Source organism: Colias eurytheme, chromosome 29 (genome assembly GCF_061535395.1).
Source record: "Colias eurytheme isolate Ceu_HAF_F1 chromosome 29, ilColEury1 Martin Lab GWU primary, whole genome shotgun sequence".
NCBI lineage: Eukaryota > Metazoa > Arthropoda > Insecta > Lepidoptera > Pieridae > Colias > Colias eurytheme.
In genome coordinates this window covers 6,146,648-6,171,151 of record NC_143008.1, presented here as the reverse complement: position 1 = coordinate 6,171,151, position 24,504 = coordinate 6,146,648, and the positions used below count along the sequence as shown (strand labels likewise).

Below are 24,504 nucleotides of genomic sequence, written 5' to 3'. Positions count from 1 at the left end.
ACATGCAACATACCGCGTGACACTACATGCAACATACCGCGTGACACTACATGCAACATACCGCGTGACACTTCGTGCAACATGCCGCATGACACTTCGTGCAACATACCGCGTGACACTTCGTGCAACATACCGCGTGGCACTTCGTGCAACATACCGCGTGACACTTCGTGCAACATACCGCGTGACACTTCGTGCAACATACCGCGTGACACTTCGTGCAACATACCGCATGACACTACATGCAACATACCGCGTGACACTTCGTGCAACATGCCGCGTGACACTTCGTGCAACATACCGCGTGACACTTCGTGCAACATACCGCATGACACTTCGTGCAACATACCGCGTGACACTTCGTGCAACATACCGCGTGCAACATACCGCGTGACACTACATGCAACATACCGCGTGACACTACATGCAACATACCATGTTTAACTGTGTGCATCAAACTGCATGATATATTGTATCTCATAGCGATAGATAGAGCGCAGTGAAAGCGTGCTGGGCCCATAACCTGATGGGTTTAGGGCGAAAAATAAAACATGCATGAGAATTAAGGTGATTTATTCGGCGACTAGCGAGTACAGCTTACGAAATGCGAATGGACGATTAATAATTAAGGAGGATAAAGGACGATTAATATTATTGTAAAACCTTGTATTAACCACAATTCCTGCAAATAAATTATTTCATTTCATTTCATTTCAATTAAGTCTTACATCATATTATGTCAAGCTCCACAAAAGTCAAACGTCACCTTTGACAGATTACAATATTGTGTGTGTGTTATGCTACACGTTTACACGCTCCAACAATATTCAGCGTGACTTATTAAATTTCGAGTTTCAACGTTTATTCTCTATACATACGTGTTATTATTTACGTTTCTCGTTCTAAATACTTATATTTTGCAGCTGACTTCGGCGTGTCCGCTAAGAACAAATCGACGCTGCAGAAACACGACACGTTCATAGGCACGCCGTACTGGATGGCGCCCGAAGTTGTGCTGTGCGAGACGTTCCGTGACAACCCGTACGATTTTAAGGTGATATTAAAATTCAAATTATTTGCGGAATATAGTAGAAAAAATTATAAAAAAAATGTGTGCGTGTACTAGTGTACACACGTAAGAAGTGAAACTTCTTTATACTTAACCTTATTTTTCAAAAAATAATTTACCATATGCAACTTTACAGAAATACGTCGAATCACGCGTGGTAGGGATAAGAAAAAGATGGCGCGTAACGGAAAAATGTCACGCGTAACGAAAAGATGTTACACAAAATTTTTCCTACCCCGATAAAGAAGTTTCACTTCTTCAGAAACATTCTGCTCGTAGTTGAGCGTACAAATATATTTTTTGTTACATGAAACAATTTTATGCCACACAGCAGTCAATCTTGATACATATCAAAATTTTAGTAATAAAATTATTATATGTCCACTATTATGTCAATTCATTAATTATTATATTATTTATTATATTATTTCTGATTTATATAATTCAAATATTCATGGAGACCATTTTTGTAGAGAATTACAAGATCTAGAACTTTGGTTAAGGTTTTTTTTTAAACTTAGCGTTTTCGAGCAAAATCCCAAAGCCCTCAAATTTGATTGACCTTTTACCCCAAATAATTTTTGTTTCACACCATGTCGATGGGGATTTATAAAACTTTACTTCTAATAAGACGGGAATTATTGTTATTTCGGATGTCTAATTTTCCCGTATTAAAATATTATTGTTATATCAAATGTCTAATTTTGACCGAGTTAAAGATACGTGAGAATATTATATCTATTATTTATTTTATTAAAAATTATCAATTTTACGTGTCCAGGTGGACATCTGGTCACTTGGCATCACGCTGATCGAGTTCGCGCAAATGGAGCCGCCCAACCACGAGATGACTCCAATGCGCGTGCTGCTGAAGATACAGAAGAGCGAGCCCCCAGCGCTGGACCAGCCGAGCAGGTGGAGCAAGCACTTCAACGACTTCATATCGAAGGCGCTGGTCAAGGTGGGGAGCAGTTATAAAAAAAAATAATCCTTTCCTGGGGGGCCGAGGGCATCTATGCAAGATTTCCCCGCTTAAAAAAAAGGTGTCTTGCCAAAAACAGTCTTAAAAAACAGTTGGGCCAAGGTCCCAGCCGAGCAGGTGGAGCAAGCACTTCAACGACTTCATACCGAAGGCGCTGGTCAAGGTGGGTCTAATTTTATAAGGTAAAATTTCAAGGTCATGGCAATACCGTCACGTCATGGAGTTAGGCGACGATTGTGGTATCTTTGAATTTTGCGAAAGAAGTTTCACTTCTGACACGTGAGCTCGGCACACACACTTTTTTATCTGCGTTTTATCCCCATCAACAATGACTTCAGAAAATCGGCGTGACCAAGAATTGAATAAGGTGACATTTGAATATTGGCATTATGTGAAAAACTTCACTGTTGTGTTCTGTACAATAATAATTATTATTATTAATTACTAGCTTCCGCCCGCGACTTCGCCCGCGTGTTTTGATAAAAGGTAGCCTATGTTCTTTCTCAGGGTCTAAAGATTGTCTGTGCCAAATTTCATCAAAATTGGTTGAGTTTTAAGCGGGAAAACGTAACAGACAGACAGACAGAGTTACTTTCGCATTTATAATATTAGTAGGGATAGGGATTCTATTGTATTGTTCATTACAAATTTGAATTTATCGTTATTCCGGCCAGCTTGTTGGATTTTTCATTAAAGTTTCTTTATTTTACCCTTTATTTTCAATTCCAGGACCCAGAAAAGCGTCCGACAGCCAGCGAACTGCTCAAACATGACTTCGTCAGCGGCGAACTGGACTCGAAGCCGCTCCGCGAGCTGCTGCTCGAGTACCGAGCCGAGGTGGTCGAGGAGGAGCTGCTTGATGACGAGTCGGAGGTGAGAGAGAGAGAGATAGATGAAAGAGAGAGAAAGATTTATGGGTACATGGGTGGAAGAGAGAGGGCAAAACACCCTTTGGGCAAAGCAGGAAAGATGATAGTTTGAGTGTCTCGACTCTCGAGTATCGAGCCGAGGTGGTCGAGGAGGAACTGCTTGATGACGAGTCGGAGGTGAGAGAGAGAGAGATAGATGAAAGAGAGAGACAGATGTTCGGGTACATGGGTCGAAGAAATAGGCAAAATTTTTGGGCAAAGCAGGAAAGATGATAGTTTGAGTGTCTTAAAAGAGGGAGGATAGGTCATTTTTTTATTGTTTGTACCTCCCTGCTCTATGGCATGTAGGATGTATCCTAATACTATCCCTTTTAGTATATTTTCAAACATAAATATATTATTATTAATTGGGAAAGCATAATTTACAATTTAACTGTGGATTTATAAGAATTTTTAATATAACACGTACTTGCTTGAAACGAAAGACGAAAACGAAAAATATGTACTAACCACATAAAATTTATAAATATTTGAGTAAATATAACTCCTATAATAAAAACGAATAAACCAACAAATAAGTAAAAAATGTGTTTAAATTGACAAACATTTTTGAGCTATTTAGAATCCACTTTTGTAGACTAAATAATTTAAATATGAATAATTTAAACATTGGTTATTTGTGAAATTATTGCTAAAATTAAATTACTGCTTAGAATAATACTAACTATATACATGTAATCTATATAACTGTGTGTCTACTAACCAATTTATTTAATATGTATTTTGTTTTATGCGGATGTGAATTTTATTAATTCTTATGAAAGATTTATTAATTCAAATGGAAGAATATAAAAAGTACAGGGAGTTGTTAAATGCCCCATTTTTGTATTTAAAAATATTACGTTTTCCCTAAAAAATAGTGTTTTTTCCAGTTATAGGAATTGTTTTACTGCCCTTAGCAGGTCCTTCTGAGGGAATAACATAAGACAGGCAAAATCTGTTATTTTTGTATATGAACCTTTTTACATTCTAGAAATGGGTCATATAATAAACTTCTCTGTTAACACAAATGAAAAATATTTTAAAAACAAATCAAGTTTTAATTCACGTCCGCATAATAATATCACATGCACAATGCAAGCTACAGTGTGGACTTGTGACTATAGTATATATAAATATAGTTAACTAACTATCTCATAGCATTTATAGCAATTTTCATATGTAAACAAATTAGGAAAATTGGTTCGAAATGAGTGAGTCATTCAGTTAGATAACTCAGAGATTATTACCAGAATAATTAGTTTGGTTAGGACACGTTAGATTTAATATTTGGTTAAGTCAAGAGCTCAGTGCATAAATAATTTTATCCTTGTTATTTGTTAAAATTAAGATTTTATGCATAGTTTAGGTCACGGAGGCTAAACATTATTTTTCAGCTAATTAGGTCATTTTCTCGCGTGGCCTGTCACCCGGAACGTACAATATATTATTGCCTCGTTAGGTCATTCATTTTACCGTGTGAAAATGTGCTGGGTCTCTTTCAGTTAAGTCGCTCAGTTTTTATATCTCGTAAAAATTATTTGCTAGCCATTTAGGGCGGCCGTACACGAACCCCTCGAGCAGTGAACGGCTGAGTGACGTACACGGACGGCTCGAGCGGTCACGTGTACGGCGGTGAATGAATGTCTATAGTTCACCGTGTGGTCGCGGCTTCAAGCCGTCGGTTTCAACTGCTTGAAGCGGTTCGTGTACGGCCGCCCTTAGGCTATTTTCTCGCATAAAAAATTAGATTTCACTTAGTTAGGTCACTAGCCTATCTCACACAGACACAGTCAGGCTACTAGCAAATACATAGTCACTCGTCCACTATACATATATGTATGTATGTATGTACGTACGTACACGCTAACCGCACGGACTCGCAGCGGAGACGGAGGGCGCGCGCGAGCCGGGAACAATATCAGAGGGTTGGTTAGTACTGTGCGCACGGGGTGCCGTTCTCGACTGGGGAAATTAAAAAAAAAATCTTTTTTAAAAAAAACTGTTCCAATTCACACGTGTCAGATGTGAAACTTCTTTGGCAAGATTCAAAGATACCGAAATCGTCGCCTTATTCCATGAAGTGAAATTTTAATCTCAACGCGCCTAAAGAAGTTTGACTTTTGACTAGAAAATATATATTTTGGGAAAAAAAATTGAGATTTTTGATTTTTTTTGTAATTTTTTCACCTTATTTCGGGTGGTTATAGGTGTTATGAGGGAAAAAATACTTTTTTTTATTATTTGTAATTTTTTTGTTTAATTTTGTAACGTCGGGATTTTTAAAGTAGTGTAGCATTGAGTGATATACAATCTGCACTGCTGTAATAGATATAATGAAAAAATATTTAATTTAAACTAAATGAAAGTTAATATTGTAGACTTTTGTGTTTATTTTATTATTTGAAAGTTGAGAACGGTAAACCATAATGTGTGTTGTGCTTTGTGTATCTAACATCCCGATAAAATAATTGGTCAAGTGTTTTAATAAGGTCATATAATTAATCAAATATTTGTATATGTCGAGGAATGAAGGTGGATTCCTTAATCGAAATAGGTCAGGCTCCGGTGATGTCGGCAAGTTGAATATATGCTCTGTAGCGAAAACATTTCGCTTGCGCGATTCAGAGCGAGATGTCGCTACACATACCTTGTATAAATTCTTGGGATAAGGCAGAAAGTAGAGACACTTCTCTGATTACTCTATTTTAAAAATAAACTGAACTAAGTAATCAAATTGAATAAAGATAGTGTTTATGTGTACACTAACACCTTGGCCACGGACACCGGCGGCGCGACCGACGGCGCGACGGGCGGCGCGGCAATTCGCGCGGCGCGGTAAGCATGCCACGGGCAGTTGCGTTCGCCGCCGCGACCAGTGTAGACGAGGAGACGAGATGGCTTTATCAAAGTTAGCTCGACGTTGTTTGGAGAGTAGCAGCTTTTTTGCTCAAGATTTAATGTTTAGAAGATATAGTGGAGTACACGAATTAAATAGAAATCGTGTTACAGACGGAGAATCCACCAAAAATATGAAAAATATAGGCATGATGAAAAATTATGTTGCGGGTGGCTAGACTTCCAAATAGCTGGTCTAGCTAGAATTTCTGCAATAAAAGCTTCCGTCTCCATTTTCGCGAAAAAAAAACAAACTATTTTAAATTAAGTTCGCTCCGGGAGTAGTCGCCGCGTCTGCCGCTCGACTCCGTGGCCTGCGCCGTAATAACTCATACATTTGTTTCGATCGCTAGTCGTGCCGCGCGATTCGCTCGGGGAAATTCGCCGGTCGTCTCGCTGGTCGCCGCTGCGCGTGGCATGCCCAGTACATTTCCATACATTTGATTCATTCGCAAGACGCGCCGCCAGTCGCGCCGCGCGAATTTTCGCTATAGCGAATTGTCCGTGGCCAGCACGTAATGTGTGTACACAGTGTGAGCGTGAGTGTGGGACACTAAAATAAATAAATATATCAGGACAATTTTCACACAAGGCACGATCTGATCCCATACTAAGCTTTCGCTTGTGTTATGGTAACCAGATGGCTGATAAACATACATAAATAATTTTAAACAGATACTTATATAGATAATTAACACCCAGACACAGAGCAAACATCTATGTAACTAAAATAACACTTTTTTTATGTACCATACAGTACGTTTGATCATATACCTATTGACCACTTATTTTATTGGGACCTATCAGCAATGTATGTATTTATTTGTTTTGCATTTATTATTGTAGAGTACAAAAATATCAAAGAAGAATTTAAACGACGAATTAATTATAAAAACTACAATCTAGTTTTAAATGGTAAATGTTAAAAAATATTATGATGATTCAAAAGTGCTTTTATAAAAAGTCTAATTGAGTAAATAAATGTTTGAGTTTTGTTTTTTCAAATGACATACTAATTGACGAACACCTTTTAACTAATTTTTTCAATTTCTATAGTATAATTTTTTTTGCTTTACGTGTATGTGTATATGTGTGTGTGTGTGTGCTACTAACAATATAATGTTAATGTGTTTGTGTGTGTTATATCCGCTTACCGTTTGGACACACAGCAGCGCGAGTGTCAGCTGTCGTCGAAGGTATTGGTTTTTGTATACTTTTCATTTATAATTGTATACTTGTATATTTGCATTATAAGGTATATAAGTCATATATTTGATTTGTATTTAGTTTGTGTTTAATCTTGTGTTTTTATTGTATTTATATTTTGTTTATTTTTTTCGTTTCTGATGAATGACATATATGATTTTTTGTAAGAGAATTGTAATTTCTATACAGTAAATTACTATTATTTTGCGTGTATGTGTGTTTTTTTGTGTATTGATCAAAAGATTTTTTACTTTTTTTGTACTTAGCTATGTTTACATGTTAATAATACTGACAATGAAGTTTATTTTGGCAGAATTTACCCCACAGTTGTGTGTTAGTGATATTTGAACCAACTTTAAAGTCTAAACAAAAATATTTATTTATTTTAACAGGAACATCGCAGCTCTCAAATGCAGATGGAGATAGAAGATGACTCGACGTCCGTCCGGTCGGGCGAGACGCCGGACATCAAGAGTGAGTATTTCTTTAAGATATTTATTTATATTTTTGAAGGTAGTTGTAGATTTTTTGTATGTGTTATGTCTTTGTTGTAATAATTTTCAAGTAAAAGATTGTTTTAATCTGTCTCAAAGGACCATTGTAAGTTGGTACCGCGGTAATTAAATACGCATAAGTAGATGAACTTTATCTAATATCTAAGGTTGATGAAGTTAACGCATTCCTATATAAAGTTGCGGTGTCGTTTATACCTGTGTGATATTGAATAAAACCAAAAATAATTTGGAAAATCCAAAAGTGCACGCCTCATAATTTTTTTTTAATAAATATTTATTAATTATTATTTTTGTTTATTTAATAACAATCAAACCACATCGAATCAGACCCTGAAAAATGAAAGGGTTCTATTCCTGAGCATACTCAAGCGTAAGAGAAAAAAAAAGACTCGATTAGTAAAGTATTTCGGTCGCTATCGTGTTAACAAGAAAAAGGATCCGCACATACAGACACACGGACGTCCAAGACAGAACTTTTTTAAACTGTTTTTTAACTAGTTTAAATAACAAAAATGACATCAAAAATATCATGAACGTTAAAAATAGTGTTTTTTCTTAATATGTGTGTGTATGTATTATCTTACAAGTGCAATGTATGATACATAAAGACATTTTAAGTTTGAAAAATCAGATGTTTTGCGCGAAGTGTCAGTAGTACCCACCTCAACGCTTCGCTTATGAGGCGTGCAAAATACAATTTTGTACATATGCACTCAAACATGCTCGATGCTCGAATCACGAATTAACTGACACAACATTCTTGTAAATATCAAGATGTGTGAACTTTTTTTTTCTATATTATTTTCTACTAGTGCTTATTTCCACTATATGATGTGATTTAAATATAATATGACGTATTGTATTGCAATACCAGCATAAGGTTGCTAATATGTATGTAAAAATTTGAATTTGAATTGAATTTGAACTATTACTGTTACTCTAGTGTCGGAGCCCGAGCCGGCGACGGGTACAGCGCCCGTCCCCCTCCGCCCCACGTCCCCACCGTCCCCACGCGCTGCTTCACCCGCGCCCACGACCACGCCCACGCCCACGACTGGAAGTGTGGGCGTGGGCGCAGGGTCGGTGCCGGCCACGAAGCGGCCGCACGACGACGACCAGCCGCACGCTGACAGGAAGCCGCCCGTGAGTGTTGTTGTTTGGCTTAGATAATACATATTATACATACGCAATTAAATATGCTAAGCCGACGGAGGTCACTGGTTGACCCCGCACAGGTTTTTCCTAGTGGGTTAACCAGGGATTTACTACAATTTATATGAGGTGTAAAAAAATGTGAAACAAATAAATAAATTTGAAATTTGATTTGAATTTGAAAAATCGTCTTGAAGTTTTTTTTTAGTCAGTGCAACTACATATTTATTAATACATGTATTTTGAAATGAAAATTGTCCTTCGAACTAAACGAAATGAAAAATAAAATTGATTCCTATGAAATCATAGGATAATTTCCATTTTGTCTATCAATTAGTAAATCATAATACTACTAATTAAAATGCCAATATAATTATTATATCAACAGGCCCCCAAGAAAGAGAAGGGCCCCGCGCCACCGCCGCCCGCGTCCCTAGCAACCACCCCGACACCCGTCACACCCACAACCCCTCTAACCCCTGCAACCCCTTCCACAACCCCCTCTGCCCAAACTCCAACCCCCTCCACCCAACCAACCCCCGCTGTAACCCCCGTGACCCCAGCTGTGACCCCTGTAGCCCCCGTAACCCCCATAACCCCGGTGACTCCGCCCCCGTCGCAGGTCCGCGGTGTGCGAAAACAACCAGCACCCCCCCCGCCGACACCCGCGAGTCCGACCACGGCGGGCAAGCTTATTGTTGACCAGGTTAGTGGGTAGAAAGAGAAAAAAGAAAAGGCATTTAAAAATATAAAAGTAAAATTGGGTTCATTGAATTAAATTTTTAATGCATCTTGCCCAAGAAGTTTCACTTCTGACACGTGTGCTCGGCACACACGCTCTTTTTTGCATCATATTGACGATTATGGTTATATGTTTATTGCTATTAATTATTATTTACCCACAAATGTTTCACAGATAGACGAAAGAAAAAAAATATTATAAGAAAAAATATGTAACAATGTCAAATACTATAAACTAAAAATATCCTATTCGCAAATCTTAATATATATAAATCTCGTGTCACAATGTTTGTCCTCAATGGACTCCTTAACCACTTAACCGATTATAATAAAATTCGCACACCATGTGCAGTTCGATCCAACTTGATAGATAGGATAGTTTAAACATGTAAGTACCACGGGCGAAGCCGGGGCGGACCGCTAGTAATTACATAAATTTTTATTTTTACACACCATTTATGACGGCATATTCATATTGTTATAATCATTTAATTTTAATTTTGTACAGGTGTGTCGAGAAGCAGAGAAGGCGGTCGAGAAGAAATCACAAATCACGGAAAAGATAGATGTATCAGAAAAAGACAAACCAAAGCCAGATAGATTAGAAATCAAAGATGACAAAACGAGCGCAGACGTCGACAGGCATAAAGCTAAAAACCTCGACGTCAACAGAAATAGTACAGAAATAGATAGAAACAGAGTCGAATATAAGGAGAATAGAAAAAGCACTGAAGTAGAGAAGAAACTCGACATTAAACTGGACGTAAGAAACAGCACGGACTCAGAAACGCATAGAGTCGACGTGAATAAAAGAAAAAGCACGGAAATAGAACAGAATAGAGTCGACGTCAAAACTGATGGAAATGATGTCGATCACAAAGGAAATGCTAAGACTGAAGTTCAAGTAGACGTCAAAAATGTTGACATAAACAAAGTTGACGTCAAACGAAACAGTACAGATGTCAAAAGAAATTCAGAAGTGAACAGAAACAGTACAGAAGTCAAAAGAAACAGCGCGGAAATTAAAAAAGACATAGAAATCAAAATAAGCCCCGACGTTAATAAGAAAACGTGCGACGTCAAACGTAGAAGCATGGAGATAAACGAAGCGGTCAAACACAACGAGAAAGTCAAAGTGAGAAAGAGTCTCGATGACGTCAGAGTTGTAGAAGATACCGGTGACGTCACAGATAGAGAAGACATAAGAAGTGAGAAAGAAAGAGCCAAGTCCACAGATGAGTTGGATAGAGCGGACGGGAAGAGAGTGAGCGCGGAAGTGAGTAGGATAGAGTCGAGGTCTCGGTCGGTAGATGATAAGGATAGAGTAGAGATGGGAAGAGTTATAAGAGATTACGCGAGGTCGGGTTCGATTGAAGAGAATAAGGCGCAGAGCTCGTTCGAGATACGGCCGGTTTCGGTGAGTTTTCTTATATATTTTGTAATATGTATTAATTTACAAAATTATATATGGTTTTCGATAATTTAATGGATCTGTACATCGACGAAGTAAATTCCCTTCATTCCCTTTTTTTAATCTATATTTTTGAAGTGAAACTTCTTTATCGGGGTTGGACAAAAATTTAGTGTAACATTTTTGCGTTACGCCGTACGCGTGACATTTTTGCGTTACGCCGTACGCGTGACATTTTTGCGTTACGCCATACTCGTGACATTTTTAAGGTCATAAAGAAGTTTCACTTCTTACGTGTGTACTCTAGTACACGCATGCATTTTTTATTTTAAACTATGTTTGAATTCATTTGTGTGTTTGTCAATTTATGCACAGTCCCGCATGATCCGAATTTTAAAATTATTTTTTTCAAATAATTTTATATTTATGCCTGTTTGTCTGTATGTCTGTCCAGGCGCAGTCCCGACAAGCTGTCACGGTAGTTTCAGTGAGCGCTGAACCGAACTCCCTAGCGGCCGCCCCGTGCGGGCTCGTGACCGTAACCACCACGCACCCGCCCGTGCTGACCACCGCTAAACGGGTGAGTTTGGGACGAGAGAGAGAGAGAAGGAGAGAGTGAGAGAGAGAGGGAGTGAAAGAGAGAGAGACAGAGAGAGTGAAGGAGAGTGAGAGACGGAGAGAGAGTGAAGGAGTGAGAGATGGAGAGCGAAGGAGAGAGAGTGAGAGGTGGAGAGAGAGTGAGAGATGGAGAGAGAGTGAAGGAAAGAGAGTGAGAGACGGAGAGAGAGAGTTAAGGAGAGAGAGTGAGAGATGGAGAGAGAGTGAGAGACGGAGAGAGAGAGTATGTATAGGTGCGTGACCACCACGCACCCGCCCGTGCTGACCACCGCTAAACGGGTGAGTTTGGGAGAGAGAGAGAGAAGGAGAGCGTGAGAGAGAGGGAGTGAATGAGAGAGAGACAGATAGAGTGAAGGAGAGAGTGAGAGACGGAGAGAGAGTGAGAGACGGAGAGAGTGAAGGAGAGTGCGAGATGGAGAGAGAGTTAAGGAGTGAGAGATGGAGAGTGAAGGAGAGAGGGTGAAGAAGAGAGAGTGAGAGACGGAGAGAGAGTGAAGGAGAGAGTGAGAGACGGAGAGAGAGTGAAGGAGAGTGAGAGACGGAGAGTGAGAGACGGAGAGAGAGTGAAGGAGTGAGAGATGGAGAGAGAGTGAGAGGTGGAGAGAGAGTGAGAGACGGAGAGAGTGTGAAGGAGAGATAGTGAGAGACGGAGAGAGAGTGAAGGAGAGAGAGTGAGATATGGAGAGAGAGTGAGATATGGAGAGAGACTGAAGGAAAGAGAGTGAGAGACGGAGAGAGAGAGTATGTTTAGGTGCGTGACCACCACGCACCCGCCCGTGCTGACCACCGCTAAACGGGTGAGTTTGGGAGAGAGAGAGAGAGAAGGAGAGAGTGAGAGAGAGACAGATAGAGTGAAGGAGAGAGTGTGAGACGGAGAGAGAGTTAAGGAGTGAGAGATGGAGAGTGAAGGAGAGAGAGTGAGAGGTGGAGAGAGAGTGAGAGACGGAGAGAGTGTGAAGGAGAGAGAGAGAGAATGACGGAGAGAGAGAGTGAGAGATGTAGAGAGAGTGAAGGAGAGAGAGTGAGATATGGAGAGAGACTGAAGGAGAGAGAGTGAGAGGCGGAGAGGAGAGTGAAGCAGAGAGAGTGAGAGATGGAGAGAGAGTGAGAGACGGAGAGAGAGTATGTTTATTTAGGTGCGTGCTTTGCTGTAGAGAACAACTATTAAACACTATTTTGAAGTGAAACTTCTTTAAGCCCGCTGAGAGTAAAATTTCAAATTCGCGTCATGGCAATACTATAACGTCATGAAGTAGTGGAGGCGACGATTTTAGTATCTTTCAAAATGGAAGTTTCACGTCTGACACGTGTGCTCGACACACACGCTCTTCTTTGTACCATTTTTTTTTTTCATTTTTCATTATGATTATGACTAGATAACGTACAAACCAGAGTGATCGTGTAGATTTTAGATAATAGACGATATGTTTATTGATTTTTATATGATATATTTTTTTCACAGCTACCCCCCAATGCGGTCACCATATCAAGTACACCACCCATAGCCGATGAAGTGGTGATAGTGGGCGGCGGTACGGCGAGCGTCATCACCGGCGGCACCACCGGCTCATCATCTGATGATGATTGCTTCGCGCCGTCGAGTCTCGACTCGCTCGATTGCACCGCGTGCTATACGGGTGAGTGACGTCATCACCACCAGTGACGTCATGACTGGAAGTGACGTCATCATATCACACACGAATGAGTTTTAAACAGATTTTGAAAACGGCCCTTAATTGCACCCCCTTTTTTTCTAAAATAGTATCCACTATCCACAAAAACTATGCATATTACAATCTCTTTTGTTGGCGATTATCTTCAAATTTGTCACACCACAAGCTATAATAATAAATCAATTATAATATATAAAAAATAATAATTAACATTGAAATTTACAGAGAAATCCCGCGGGCGGCGCTTAGACAGCAGCGAAGTACTAATACTGAGCCCCGGCGCGGGCGATTCGGGCGTGTTCGACGATTCGCACAACTTGAATTTGGTGAGTTATTTATTCATGTCATTATAACAAAGATATATTTTATTTATGTTTGTTTGTTTTTCATATAAAGCAGAATTAAATTCGTTCTGAATCACAACTAAAAATGTCTTGATTCATGTAACTTTGCAGTAGCTTAGTCTAAAAAATGCGGAAGATTTTTATAAGGGAACAGTTTAATGAATAATTATTGAACTCTATGACATGAAATATGTTAATTTTCATCCGCAACACGATAAAAGATAGAAATTCTATTTATTATCATAAATTAAATTTTAAATCTGCTTGAAGTTAAAACGAGATAAAACCTGTTTAAATTTTATTTCCAATTTTCATAAAAAAAATAAAAATTACTTTGTTAACTATCGCATGATGAATCCGATTTCACTGATATTGTCTACCGATAATAATTTAAGCATAACTTTAATATTCATCATTGTAATATAACTAGCTGTGCCGCGCGGTTTCACCCGCCGCTCCTGTTGGTCTTAGCGTGATGGTATATAGCCTATAGCCTTCCTCGATAAATGGCCTATCTAACACCGAAAGAATTTTTCAAATCGGACCAGTATGTCCTGAGATTAGCGCGTTCATACTAACAAACTCTTCAGTTTTATAATATAAGTATAGATATAGATAATTCTGTATATATATAACTTTAATATTCATTAAAATATTATACATTATAATAATTTGTTCGTTTCCAGGACACGTCCCATGTCTCAGTGGTGGAGGTAGGAACGTCTGAAGTGCGTGTCAGAGATTCGGCAGCCACGCATATAGCGCTACCGGCAGATAGTGCAAGACTCAGCCCGGATAGTTTTGAGAGGTGAGTAAGAGATAGAGAGAGATAGAGAGAGAGAGACAGAAATATATCATTATAATAAAAATACTATCTCTAAAATATATTTTTTTTTATCTTATATTTCCAGTCGGCGTTCAGACAGCGGTTCGGGTCGATCGGAACGGTCGAGACATTCGCTAGCAACGACCGCGTCGCACGATTCTACGCTGCTAAATGGCGGCAACAGGTATTATAATATACGCTTTTTATTGATTACTAGGTTTCCGCCCGCGGCTTCGCCCGCGCTGTCAAAGAAAAACCCGCATAGTTTCCGTTCCCGTGGGACTTCCGGGATTGCGTCATTTTTCAGGGATAAAAAGTAGCCTATGTCCTTTCTCGGGTATCAAAATATCTCCATACCAAATTTCATGGAAATTGGTTCAGTAGTTTAGGCGTGATTGAGTAACAGACAGACAGACAGAGTTACTTTCGCATTTACAATATTAGTAGAGATTTATTGTGGATGTATGTATATTGTATAATACAACGGAGATGAAAAAGACATTAATTTCATATAAAAAATAGCTGTTCCCCGTGGTTTCACCCGCATTGCTCCGCTTCCGTTGGTCTTAGCGTGATGATATATAGCCTATAGCTTTCCTCGATAAATGGGCAATCTAACACTGAAAGAATTTTTCAAATCGGACCAGTAGTTCCTCAGATTAGCGCGTTCAAACAAACAAACAAACTCTACAGCTTTATTATATTCGTATAGATTCAGTATTCAACATACATATTAATAATAAATTTCAGAGTGAACAAAGACAACCAGAGCATAGAGGAGAACGGCGAACCGGAAGTTGTGTTACGGCGGAAACCGCAGGAGAACGTAAATAGGATACAGAGGTAAATAAACTATAGAAGTAGAAAATTTAGTTAATATTTTGTGGAATAATGTGGAATTCAGATTCAGATTTAAGATGGTATTCTCTTGAAGGGTATATCTAAAAGGTATTCTCTTGAAGGGTCTTAAGAACTTTTTAAGTAACGATAAATATCAGGATGACTGTATTGAAACAGTTGGTTTATACATAAATCCCTTCAAAACTTCCCTTAAAGGAAATCTCCCGAGGAATGGGATCTTCCGCCGTAGAAAGTAGCTTGTGTAGCCTATCTCCATACACAAAAATCATACCATGAAAACCATCCGTTCCGACGTAAAAGAGACAAATAAGAAAACACATTTTTGAATTATTTAAAAATATTTTTAATATTAAAGGTCGAAAGAAGACATACATATGGCCAATCTTAAGAAGAAAACGCGCAAGCGCACGAGAAAGTTTGAGATCGACGGTGTGGTCGTCACCACTACCACTTCTAAGGTAATATTTAGTTTGAAATAAAAAGTAATAATGTTAGAAAATATATTATTAAAGGAGAATGGCAAACTCCCATAGGACTCTGATTCACGTCACGTCAACGTGACAACGTCACGACAATTTTTTGAAAAATTATAAGTTAAATGAAATGATTGCATCTACAAGAAAAGTTGTTTGTTGATTTCGCTTTCATGATCATGTCAGTTTGGTTAATAATGTCTTATCGTCAGAAAAAATTGCATTTACTTTAACCAGCCAAACATCTGATTTAGGCTAACTCACGCTCACTCTCGCTAACTCACTCTCACTCAAGCTCAATCACGCTAACTTACGCTCACTCACGCTAAATAAGGCTAACTCAGGCTAACTCACGCTCACTCAGGCTAACTAACGCTAACTCAGGATCACTCACGCTAACTCTGGATCACTCACGCTCACTCAGGCTGACTCACGCTCACTCACGCTAACTCAGGATCACTCACGCTAACTCAGGATCACTCACGCTAACTCAGGACCACTCACGCTCACTCAGGCTGACTCACTCTCACTCACGCTAACTCAAGATCACTCACGCTAACTCAGGATCACTCACGCTCACTCAGGCTGACTCGCGCTCACTCACGCTAACTCAGGATCACTCACGCTAACTCAGGACCACTCACGCTAACTCAGGATCACTCACGCTAACTCAGGATCACTCACGCTCACTCAGGCTGACTCACGCTCACTCACGCTAACTCACGCTCACTCAGGCTAACTCACGCTAACTCAGGCTAACTCACGCTAACTCAGGATCACTCACGATAACTCACGCCAAATCACGCTAACTCACACCAGTTATTCTTTCACGCAAATACTACTGAACCGATTACAATGAAATTAAGCACACATATAGAGGGTTACTTAGATTAACACAAAGGATAGGTTTTATCCCGGAAATCCCATGGGAACGGGAACGATGCGGGTTTTCCTTTAAAAAAGCGGGCGAAGCCGCGAGCGGAAATCTAGTTAATCTATAAATTTGACTATTTTACTCCTGACAACACTGACATTTCTGCTTGATAAGACCGGTAGTGAACGAATTATCTTTTTTTTTCAAAGATTTGTTTTCCCATAGAATCATAAGTCAATATTTTACAAATAATTATTAAAATTAACATATACAGTAAAAGTTCCTTATTCGCGCTTCCTTCATTCGCGGTTTCACTATTCGCGGATGGAAAAAATGCGACCTAAATCCTGTATTCGCGGCCTAAAATTCGTTATTCGCGGATCGAATCGGTACATCGGTACATACATATATGTATTTACCTAAATAAAAACCATTCGTTATCCTTAGTAAACGCTTGAACTACAACTACGAATTTATAATGTCGACTAAAAAAAATGAAAAACGAGTAAAAAGTGACAAGCCATTGCCTAAACCTGAAGATAATACCTAATTAAATGGTAATTAATAAATATGTTTGGTCAAAAACTTAAATTAAACTGGTTTCTTTATGTATTTGCTTTTTTATTTCGTCACCTAAGAACGTATTCCCTATAACCCCATACAAATTACCATTCCTTATTCACGGTTTCTCTATTCGCGGCACATTTACGGAACCTATTACCCGCGAATAAGGAACTTTTACTGTACATTATGATTTCTGTAACAGTTAGGCCCAGTTTCGCCATTCTCCTTTGCGTCCTGTGTCGTCATATTATGTCCTAAATAATAAATGCAATATATGAATAAAAAGTGAAGTGTTCTTACTCCTGACCAAAAAATAATTACGTTTTTTTATTATTTTAAGCTAAAGGATAACATAGTATTTATACTGGCCGTCTAAACGACAGGGTATAAACATTTGACAAATGACATTTTTCTGATAACACTTTCTAGAAAAAAAATATCTAATCATATAGTTTTCCAATTGAAAACAATATTATTTTTTGTAGTTCAAAAAAATATTTTCGTTTCGCAGGTGATATGGGGCGACGAGGAGAGCGGCCGCACGTGGGACGACCACGCGCTGCGCAAGCAGGAGCTGCGCGAGATCAAGATGCTGCAGAAACAGGAGCAGAAGCAGTTCCAGGACCTCAACGCCAAGGAGCAGCAGCTGCGCGAGCAGCAGGACAAGAGGTGACAGCGGGGATTTGTTTATCTAGTGAACTTTATGGTGTTAATTTTTTATCATTTATAATTGGCATCTGTTTTATTGATAATTTGGATGCTCTCGGTACATAGTTCATATTTGTTTTATTAGAAAAATTGTTTATGAGTACAAACAGTATAGGAGCAAGGCCGCATCCTTGCGGCACCCCTGTACTAATCGATGCGCGTGCGGTCAGGTTCGAGGCGGAGCTGGCGTCGCTGTGCCGCGCGCACGAGGCGGACCTGGAGACGCTGGCGCGCGCGCAGCGGGCCGCCGCCGAGCGCGCCGAGCAGCAGCTGGAGGGCGAGCTGCGCGCGCACGCCAAGCGCCTGCGCGCCGACCACGAGCGGGACCTGCGCCACTTCCGCGACGGGCTCAAGCAGGAGCTGCGCCTGCTCAAGCAGGAGGTCGAGCTGCTGGCCAAGGAGCGCCGCAAGGAGGCGTACCGCGCGCGGCGCGCCCGCCTCGACGCCGAGCACGCGGCGCGCGAGCGGGCCTTCGTGGCGGCGCTGGCCGACGGCGCCGACGCGGTGCTGCGCCGCGTGCACGCCGCGCACCGCGAGCGGCAGGCGCTGGCCGACCGCCAGCACCTGCAGCAGCGCCACCAGGTGAGACCCGCGCGGTGCTGCGCCGCGTGCACGCCGCGCACCGCGAGCGGCAGGCGCTGGCCGACCGCCAGCACCTGCAGCAGCGCCACCAGGTGAGACCCGCGCGGTGCTGCGCCGCGTGCACGCCGCGCACCGCGAGCGGCAGGCGCTGGCCGACCGCCAGCACCTGCAGCAGCGCCACCAGGTGAGACCCGCGCGGTGCTGCGCCGCGTGCACGCCGCGCACCGCGAGCGGCAGGCGCTGGCCGACCGCCAGCACCTGCAGCAGCGCTACCAGGTGAGCGCCACCACCTGGAACACCTGGAACACCAGTCGGCCCCACTTCCAACATCCCATCAATCACCCTCACTTCCAACAGCCCATCAATCACCCCCACTTCCAACAGCCCATCAATCACCCCCACTTCCAACAGCCCATCAATCACCCCCACTTCCAACAGCCCATCAATCAATCACCCCAACAAACAAGAAAGTTCACAAGTCTTCTGCCGAATTCAAGTACAACCAGGTATTCGAGCCACAGCTCCAGAGGTTCTCAGCAAATGCAGCTGTAACAATAACAGAAGGTATTGTAACTGTGCCATATTTTACAGCACGAGTTACGAGGAATACGACCAAAAACGCAACGCAAATCCAAGTAACCATAGAATTTCGCAAATCTTTGATACTCGACTGCAGAGCGATGCTCGGAAATTTAATTTGACCCTACCAATTTAAAAAAAACTGTTCATATAACAGTAATTAACGATACATTTCCCACCGCAGATAATGCGCACGCGCGAAGCAGCGCTCTGGGAGCTGGAGGAGAAGCAGATACACGAGCGGCACCAGCTCGCCAAGCGGCAGCTCAAGGACGAGTTCCTGCTGCGCCGGCACCAGATGCTCGTGCGGCACGACAAGGAGCTCGAGCAGATCAAGAGGTGCGTGCTCCGAGAGCCGGATCTATGTGTTTTTATGGGTTACAAACAAACAAACAAACAAAAATACTTTATTGTGCACCACAGAGAGAAGTACAAGTAAGGACACAATACAATAATTGATAGAAGAGCACAACAGGCGGTCTTATCGCTCAGACAGCGATCTCTTCCTGACAACCTGGTGGACAAGGAGACGCAGTGCAAAAGTAATAAAAAAACAGGGCAAAGTGCACTAAAAACAGAAAAAATAAATAAATAAATACTAAATATATGAGTATGGTTATAAATATGGGTTAATGAGTCACAAACACTGATTACTTCAACTTTATTTCTAAGTAAAAATACCGGGAACACATACAGTCACTATAATGTCACAGAGCAGAGAGAAAAACCACAGAGCAAGCTTAAGCTGGTGTTGCAAGGCGCAAAGTTCAAAATTACAAAATTATATTTAACATGTTTTGATGAAATTTTGTTAATAGTCATATGGTCAGCGACCTGAATAATCGATTTTTTATGTCAAGTTATTATTGTTTTAGTTGAACTGTAAATTCCACACGGTAACACTTCAGGTTATCAATTTATTTTTGAAGTTGTGTGCTACGAAAATTTTCATGAGTTAAGGTTGTTGTTTTACTGTTTGTTTATCAACAAATATGACTATGCACGGGTCTGCAATTGGAAAATTACTCCTTCAAAGCGTCTCTATTCCAACATTTTAATCGTATCCTATGTAATTCCAGGAAGAACCAGCGCAAGGAGGAGGAGTTAGCCAAGTGCCAGGCGCTCGAGAAGCGTTCGCTGCCGAAGCGGATCCGAGCCGAGCAGAAGGCGCGCGAGATGATGTTCCGAGAGTCGCTGCGCATCGGCGCCGCGCACCCGCACGACGACGAGCGCGAGCGGCTCAAGAAGGTGAGCGTGGGCGTGGGGCAGCGTGAGCGCGGGGGGAGCGTGAGCGTGGGGCAGCGTGAGCGTGAGTGAGCGTGAAGCAGCGTGAGCGTGGGGAAGCGTGAGCGTGGGCGGACGCGCGAGATGATGTTCCGCGAGTGAACTTGGTGTGAGCTGGAGTCAGCGTAAGCAGATAGACAGCGAAGCATTGACAAACAGATAATATAATGTCACGTTGAAAAACATAACAAAAGTAACATCCACAGAGGAAAAAAATACTACACGCATGCAAAAAAAAACGCAATAAATAAGGCAATAAAAATATTTGCACAGAAGCTACACGCTTTTAACTACACTACAGAATTTATTTGAAACAAAAATATATGAGACAATGAAAACTAATTTGTATTAAATCTATTTTGTTAAAGTATCATTAGTCATTACTAATATTGCATTTTCAATATTACAGTTCCAAGAGAACGAGAAGCGTCGTTACCGCGCCGAGCAGCAGCGGCTCGCGACGAAACACGCCAAAGCGAGGGAGGAGCTTAAGGCCGCTGGGGAGGTGGATTATATGCTTTTTAAGTTTATTGTTTATTGATTTTTTGCGTATTTTAATTAGTAATTTGTGTATGGATGATTGTGGAGCCAATGAAAATAAATAACGTGACCTTGTTTGTCTTGTTCGTGAATTATTCATTACAATTAATACCTTATTTCGTGGCTATAATGTTCAAAATCTATTGTACACGCTCATAAGGAAACTCTGCCCAATAGATGTGAAGGCAGAGTTTCGCTTTTCGGACAATGTTTGGAAGTGATTGTTGTTTATAAGTTTTATTGTTTATTATACCTCAATGCTTACTTGATTGGTGGAAAATTGTGGTTAAAATGTGTACCTTTATCTCTTGGAAAATATACAAATGTTGTTTCCAGGCGTTGCTCCGCGAGCTGGAGCAGTACCAGAACGAGAAGCGCAAGGCGCTTATGAACCACGAGGGCAGCAAGATGAAGGCGATTGAGGAGCGATACGCGAGTGAACTGCGCGAATGGCGAGCCACGCTCGGCGACCGGAGACAGGTGAGCGGGGTGACTTTAAAAAAAGGAAAATTGGCATATAATACAACAATTATAGTTATATTTGCGCATGTTTGCATGTTCGGTGTTGCTTGGTGGTGGTGTGGCATGTGCTTTATGACGATTTCTAAGTAAATATATATAATTTATGTTAGTTATTTATTATAGTAATATATTTAAAAAAAATAGTATAGGAGGGTAGTTGGAGAAAATGTGAATGTTCGATACGTCTACGTGTGTTTGTCAGAACGTGTTGAAATTTGTTTTAGAATGTAGGATCTAAAATTGTAGGTGTTTTTTTTTTTTTTTTGTAAAACTAAACCTCGAGAAAATTCTCCATACGTGCTTTATTCAAAAAACCAAATACATATGTTCATCTGCATACAATACTAACCTTTTGAACAGTTATTATTTACGAAAAGAAAATTAGAATGAATTCTCTAAACAAATTTCAACTGTCCACATCTGTGTGTATGTCTGTGCCGTCCTCAAGAAGCGCTGCACTAAAACAAGTTAAATTTTCCACCCAGAAACTGACTGAGACCTTCGAAAAACAGCTCGACGATCACGAAAAGAAATTCGGCATCGAAATACCAAATAGGAAGGCATATTTAGACGTGCCCTGGCCGAAAAATGTCCTACAGCACATACTGTCCACCTACCATCAGAGGAATTCGTTCATAGGATCTCTATCCAGGTCCAGAACAAGTCTAAATCTGGCTCTTTCCACTGCGAATACTCCGAACTTAGAACGCAGAAGTTCCAGTCCGAACAGACAGACAAAATCGGCCGCTTCCAGCGCTACTAACACGGTTAAAAGGGGCAAATTGACGAAAGCGCAGAAATTCGGCTCGACATCAAATCTAAAACTCGTCTCGGAAAAGATTTCTGGCTTCTCCGTGTTCAATAATCAACAACCGATCATGGCCTACGCAGATATACCAAGGGAAGTGTCCAAAATTGAGGAGGAACCGAAAAGATTGGATCGCTCCAAACCGGTAGATAAAAAGCTGAATAGACAAAGTCTAAGCGAGCATCTATTCAAACAAGTGAACAGTGAAACTAGCATGAGAAGGAGCATTTCACAGCAGAGTTTAAAACAAGATGTCTCCATGGAAGCAGTGGTCATAGATTTGCCATCTTTAGAAGGAAGATATGATGAAAAAAGTGTTGCCAGTAATAGTTCGAAGGGGAGTGACGATGATAGGCATTTCAGTAGATGGGGCCCTGTACGGGGATCGAATAGCTATTCCAATGCCCCTAATGTCCCCGTTAGTCAATTATCCACTTTGAATTTGAAGACAGTGGCCAAAGATAAGGGAAAAAGCCCGGACTCTATTGCCTGAATATTCTGGGCGTAAAAATATGTTGGTCGTCAAATTAGCGTGATTCTAAAGTGATTTTGCTCGGTCGTTAATGTATGGTATTTATTAAATTGTGTAGGTTCGATTCTGTGCTATCTTCCAAAGTCGTCTGTATTGATTTGAAAATTTTAAGCATGATGTCTTGTTATAAAAAAAGTATTTAGTTCACTTTAGGAGAGGTTATATGTAAAGTTTTAGAAAGAAAAAAATATTAGTGAGATGATTAAGAGGATGATTTTAAACAGACTATAACGTGCCACGCATATAATTGCAATTTTCTACCGCGAAGCTTCCATTTTGACTGTTAATTTTTTTGCTAGTGATAGTATATTTGCCATAGTTTTAGGATTACGAGCTCGTTTTACGATATTCCTAGAATTTCGATTTTCGGAAATATTTTTCCTAAATTCTGCCTAAAGTATTTAGGCTGATTTTGAGGTTTTTAAATAACTAATAAAATTTATTATGATAATTTTAGCCGTTTTGTCAGAATAACTCTGTATTATTATTTATTAATAATTTTAGAGTATTTATAACGTAAAATATGTTATAAGCCAAGTTTTAAACATTCCATGAAAACTATGAAACAGGCCAAAAGTAGGACTTTTAAATCGAAAGTCATCCAAATGTGGTTTTATATAATTTAAAATAATATTATTATTCAAATAAGAATGTTAACCTTTTATATAGATATTGATATTTTCTATGTATAGTTTTTTTGGTAAAATTATACCTAGTCGATATACGCATATTTTTTCCATTAGCCAATATGAAGTCTAGTAACATTATTCAAATTAGTTATAGAATGTGACCTGGTTATTTGTTTAGATTCGTTTGTCTTGCCAGCATTAAAAATTTGTTATCGAAAGCTGTTCTAGATATTCTTCTCTTATTTTATCTATAGTTTTCTTTAAAATTGTGAATATTTATTCGAAAATATGGGGTTAAGAATATTGCACCTTGTTAATAAATCGATTAGCTTTTACTGTCGGTTTTGTTTAAAAAAGGCGAATCGATGATGCTAGAAAGAGATAAAATACGTCTATCATATAGTACCATATCTTTCTATTGCATTCAAATGTCTTAACATGAGGGCATGTTAAGACACAACAAAACTTTTTAAGTACGAATAGGGATTCGTACTTAAAAAGTTTTGTTTTTCAATATTTTTTACGATTATGTTACCATTTTAAGCATGTTTTGTATAAACCGAGTCAATAAATGATCGATTAGCGCTTTTTTATCCATTTTTATTGGCACGGATTATATTTAAATTTTATTCTTTATAAGCATGGCTTGGAATGTCACAATGTTTAAAAAAATACATGCAAATAGTGTTTGTAATTTGTATGTTTGTTCGTATGCCAGAAATAGATTTTTTACGTGAAAATTTTGCATATTTCTTGCCTATGTTAATTTAATGCCTATAGCTTTACGAATTGGCAATAACTAAAGATTAGGTCATTATTTATTAACATAATTCGTATATTTAACGAAATATAATAATTAATATTGTACATTATTTATACATAATGCCTAAATTTTAAGTTACAGCGTGGTACTATTTACCTTCGAGTATGACAAGGCTATTTTAGTGTTGCCTGTTTCTAAAACTAAATTTAATCAATTTCATAAATTGTCTTTTTGAAATTTGATAAAAGAATATGCTGACTCCCTCTATTTATTTTAGTATATCTTTGGCATTTACTTTCTTTTTAATCTATCGTAAAGATTTTACACTTATCGATGTAGCCTTGTCTATAAAAAACTGTACTATTTATAACTTTGTCTATGGTCCTTTATGAAAAATTGTCTTCTATCTCGCTCGTGCCTATAACGCTGTCTCGTTCGTAGT

At 39.7% G+C, this 24,504-nt stretch overlaps 1 protein-coding gene across 1 annotated transcript in view; it reads left to right on the top strand.

The window, feature by feature from the left end:
- The window catches only part of Slik (Sterile20-like kinase), a 50,669-nt gene extending 27,269 nt beyond the window's left edge, over positions 1 to 23,400 (top strand). Inside the window, exons 6-26 of the mRNA XM_090118259.1 lie at positions 924 to 1,054; positions 1,851 to 2,030; positions 2,781 to 2,924; positions 7,456 to 7,537; positions 8,522 to 8,721; positions 9,119 to 9,436; positions 9,980 to 10,888; positions 11,337 to 11,462; positions 12,963 to 13,137; positions 13,399 to 13,499; positions 14,204 to 14,325; positions 14,429 to 14,527; positions 15,094 to 15,186; positions 15,560 to 15,662; positions 17,627 to 17,784; positions 17,994 to 18,405; positions 19,169 to 19,323; positions 20,064 to 20,232; positions 20,678 to 20,773; positions 21,145 to 21,288; positions 21,816 to 23,400. Coding sequence (XP_089974385.1) covers positions 924 to 1,054; positions 1,851 to 2,030; positions 2,781 to 2,924; positions 7,456 to 7,537; positions 8,522 to 8,721; positions 9,119 to 9,436; positions 9,980 to 10,888; positions 11,337 to 11,462; positions 12,963 to 13,137; positions 13,399 to 13,499; positions 14,204 to 14,325; positions 14,429 to 14,527; positions 15,094 to 15,186; positions 15,560 to 15,662; positions 17,627 to 17,784; positions 17,994 to 18,405; positions 19,169 to 19,323; positions 20,064 to 20,232; positions 20,678 to 20,773; positions 21,145 to 21,288; positions 21,816 to 22,631 — 4,733 coding nt within the window. The 3' untranslated portion in view covers positions 22,632 to 23,400. The remainder of the gene's footprint in view (positions 1 to 923; positions 1,055 to 1,850; positions 2,031 to 2,780; positions 2,925 to 7,455; positions 7,538 to 8,521; positions 8,722 to 9,118; positions 9,437 to 9,979; positions 10,889 to 11,336; positions 11,463 to 12,962; positions 13,138 to 13,398; positions 13,500 to 14,203; positions 14,326 to 14,428; positions 14,528 to 15,093; positions 15,187 to 15,559; positions 15,663 to 17,626; positions 17,785 to 17,993; positions 18,406 to 19,168; positions 19,324 to 20,063; positions 20,233 to 20,677; positions 20,774 to 21,144; positions 21,289 to 21,815) is intronic.
- The last annotated feature ends 1,104 nt before the right edge of the window (positions 23,401 to 24,504 follow it).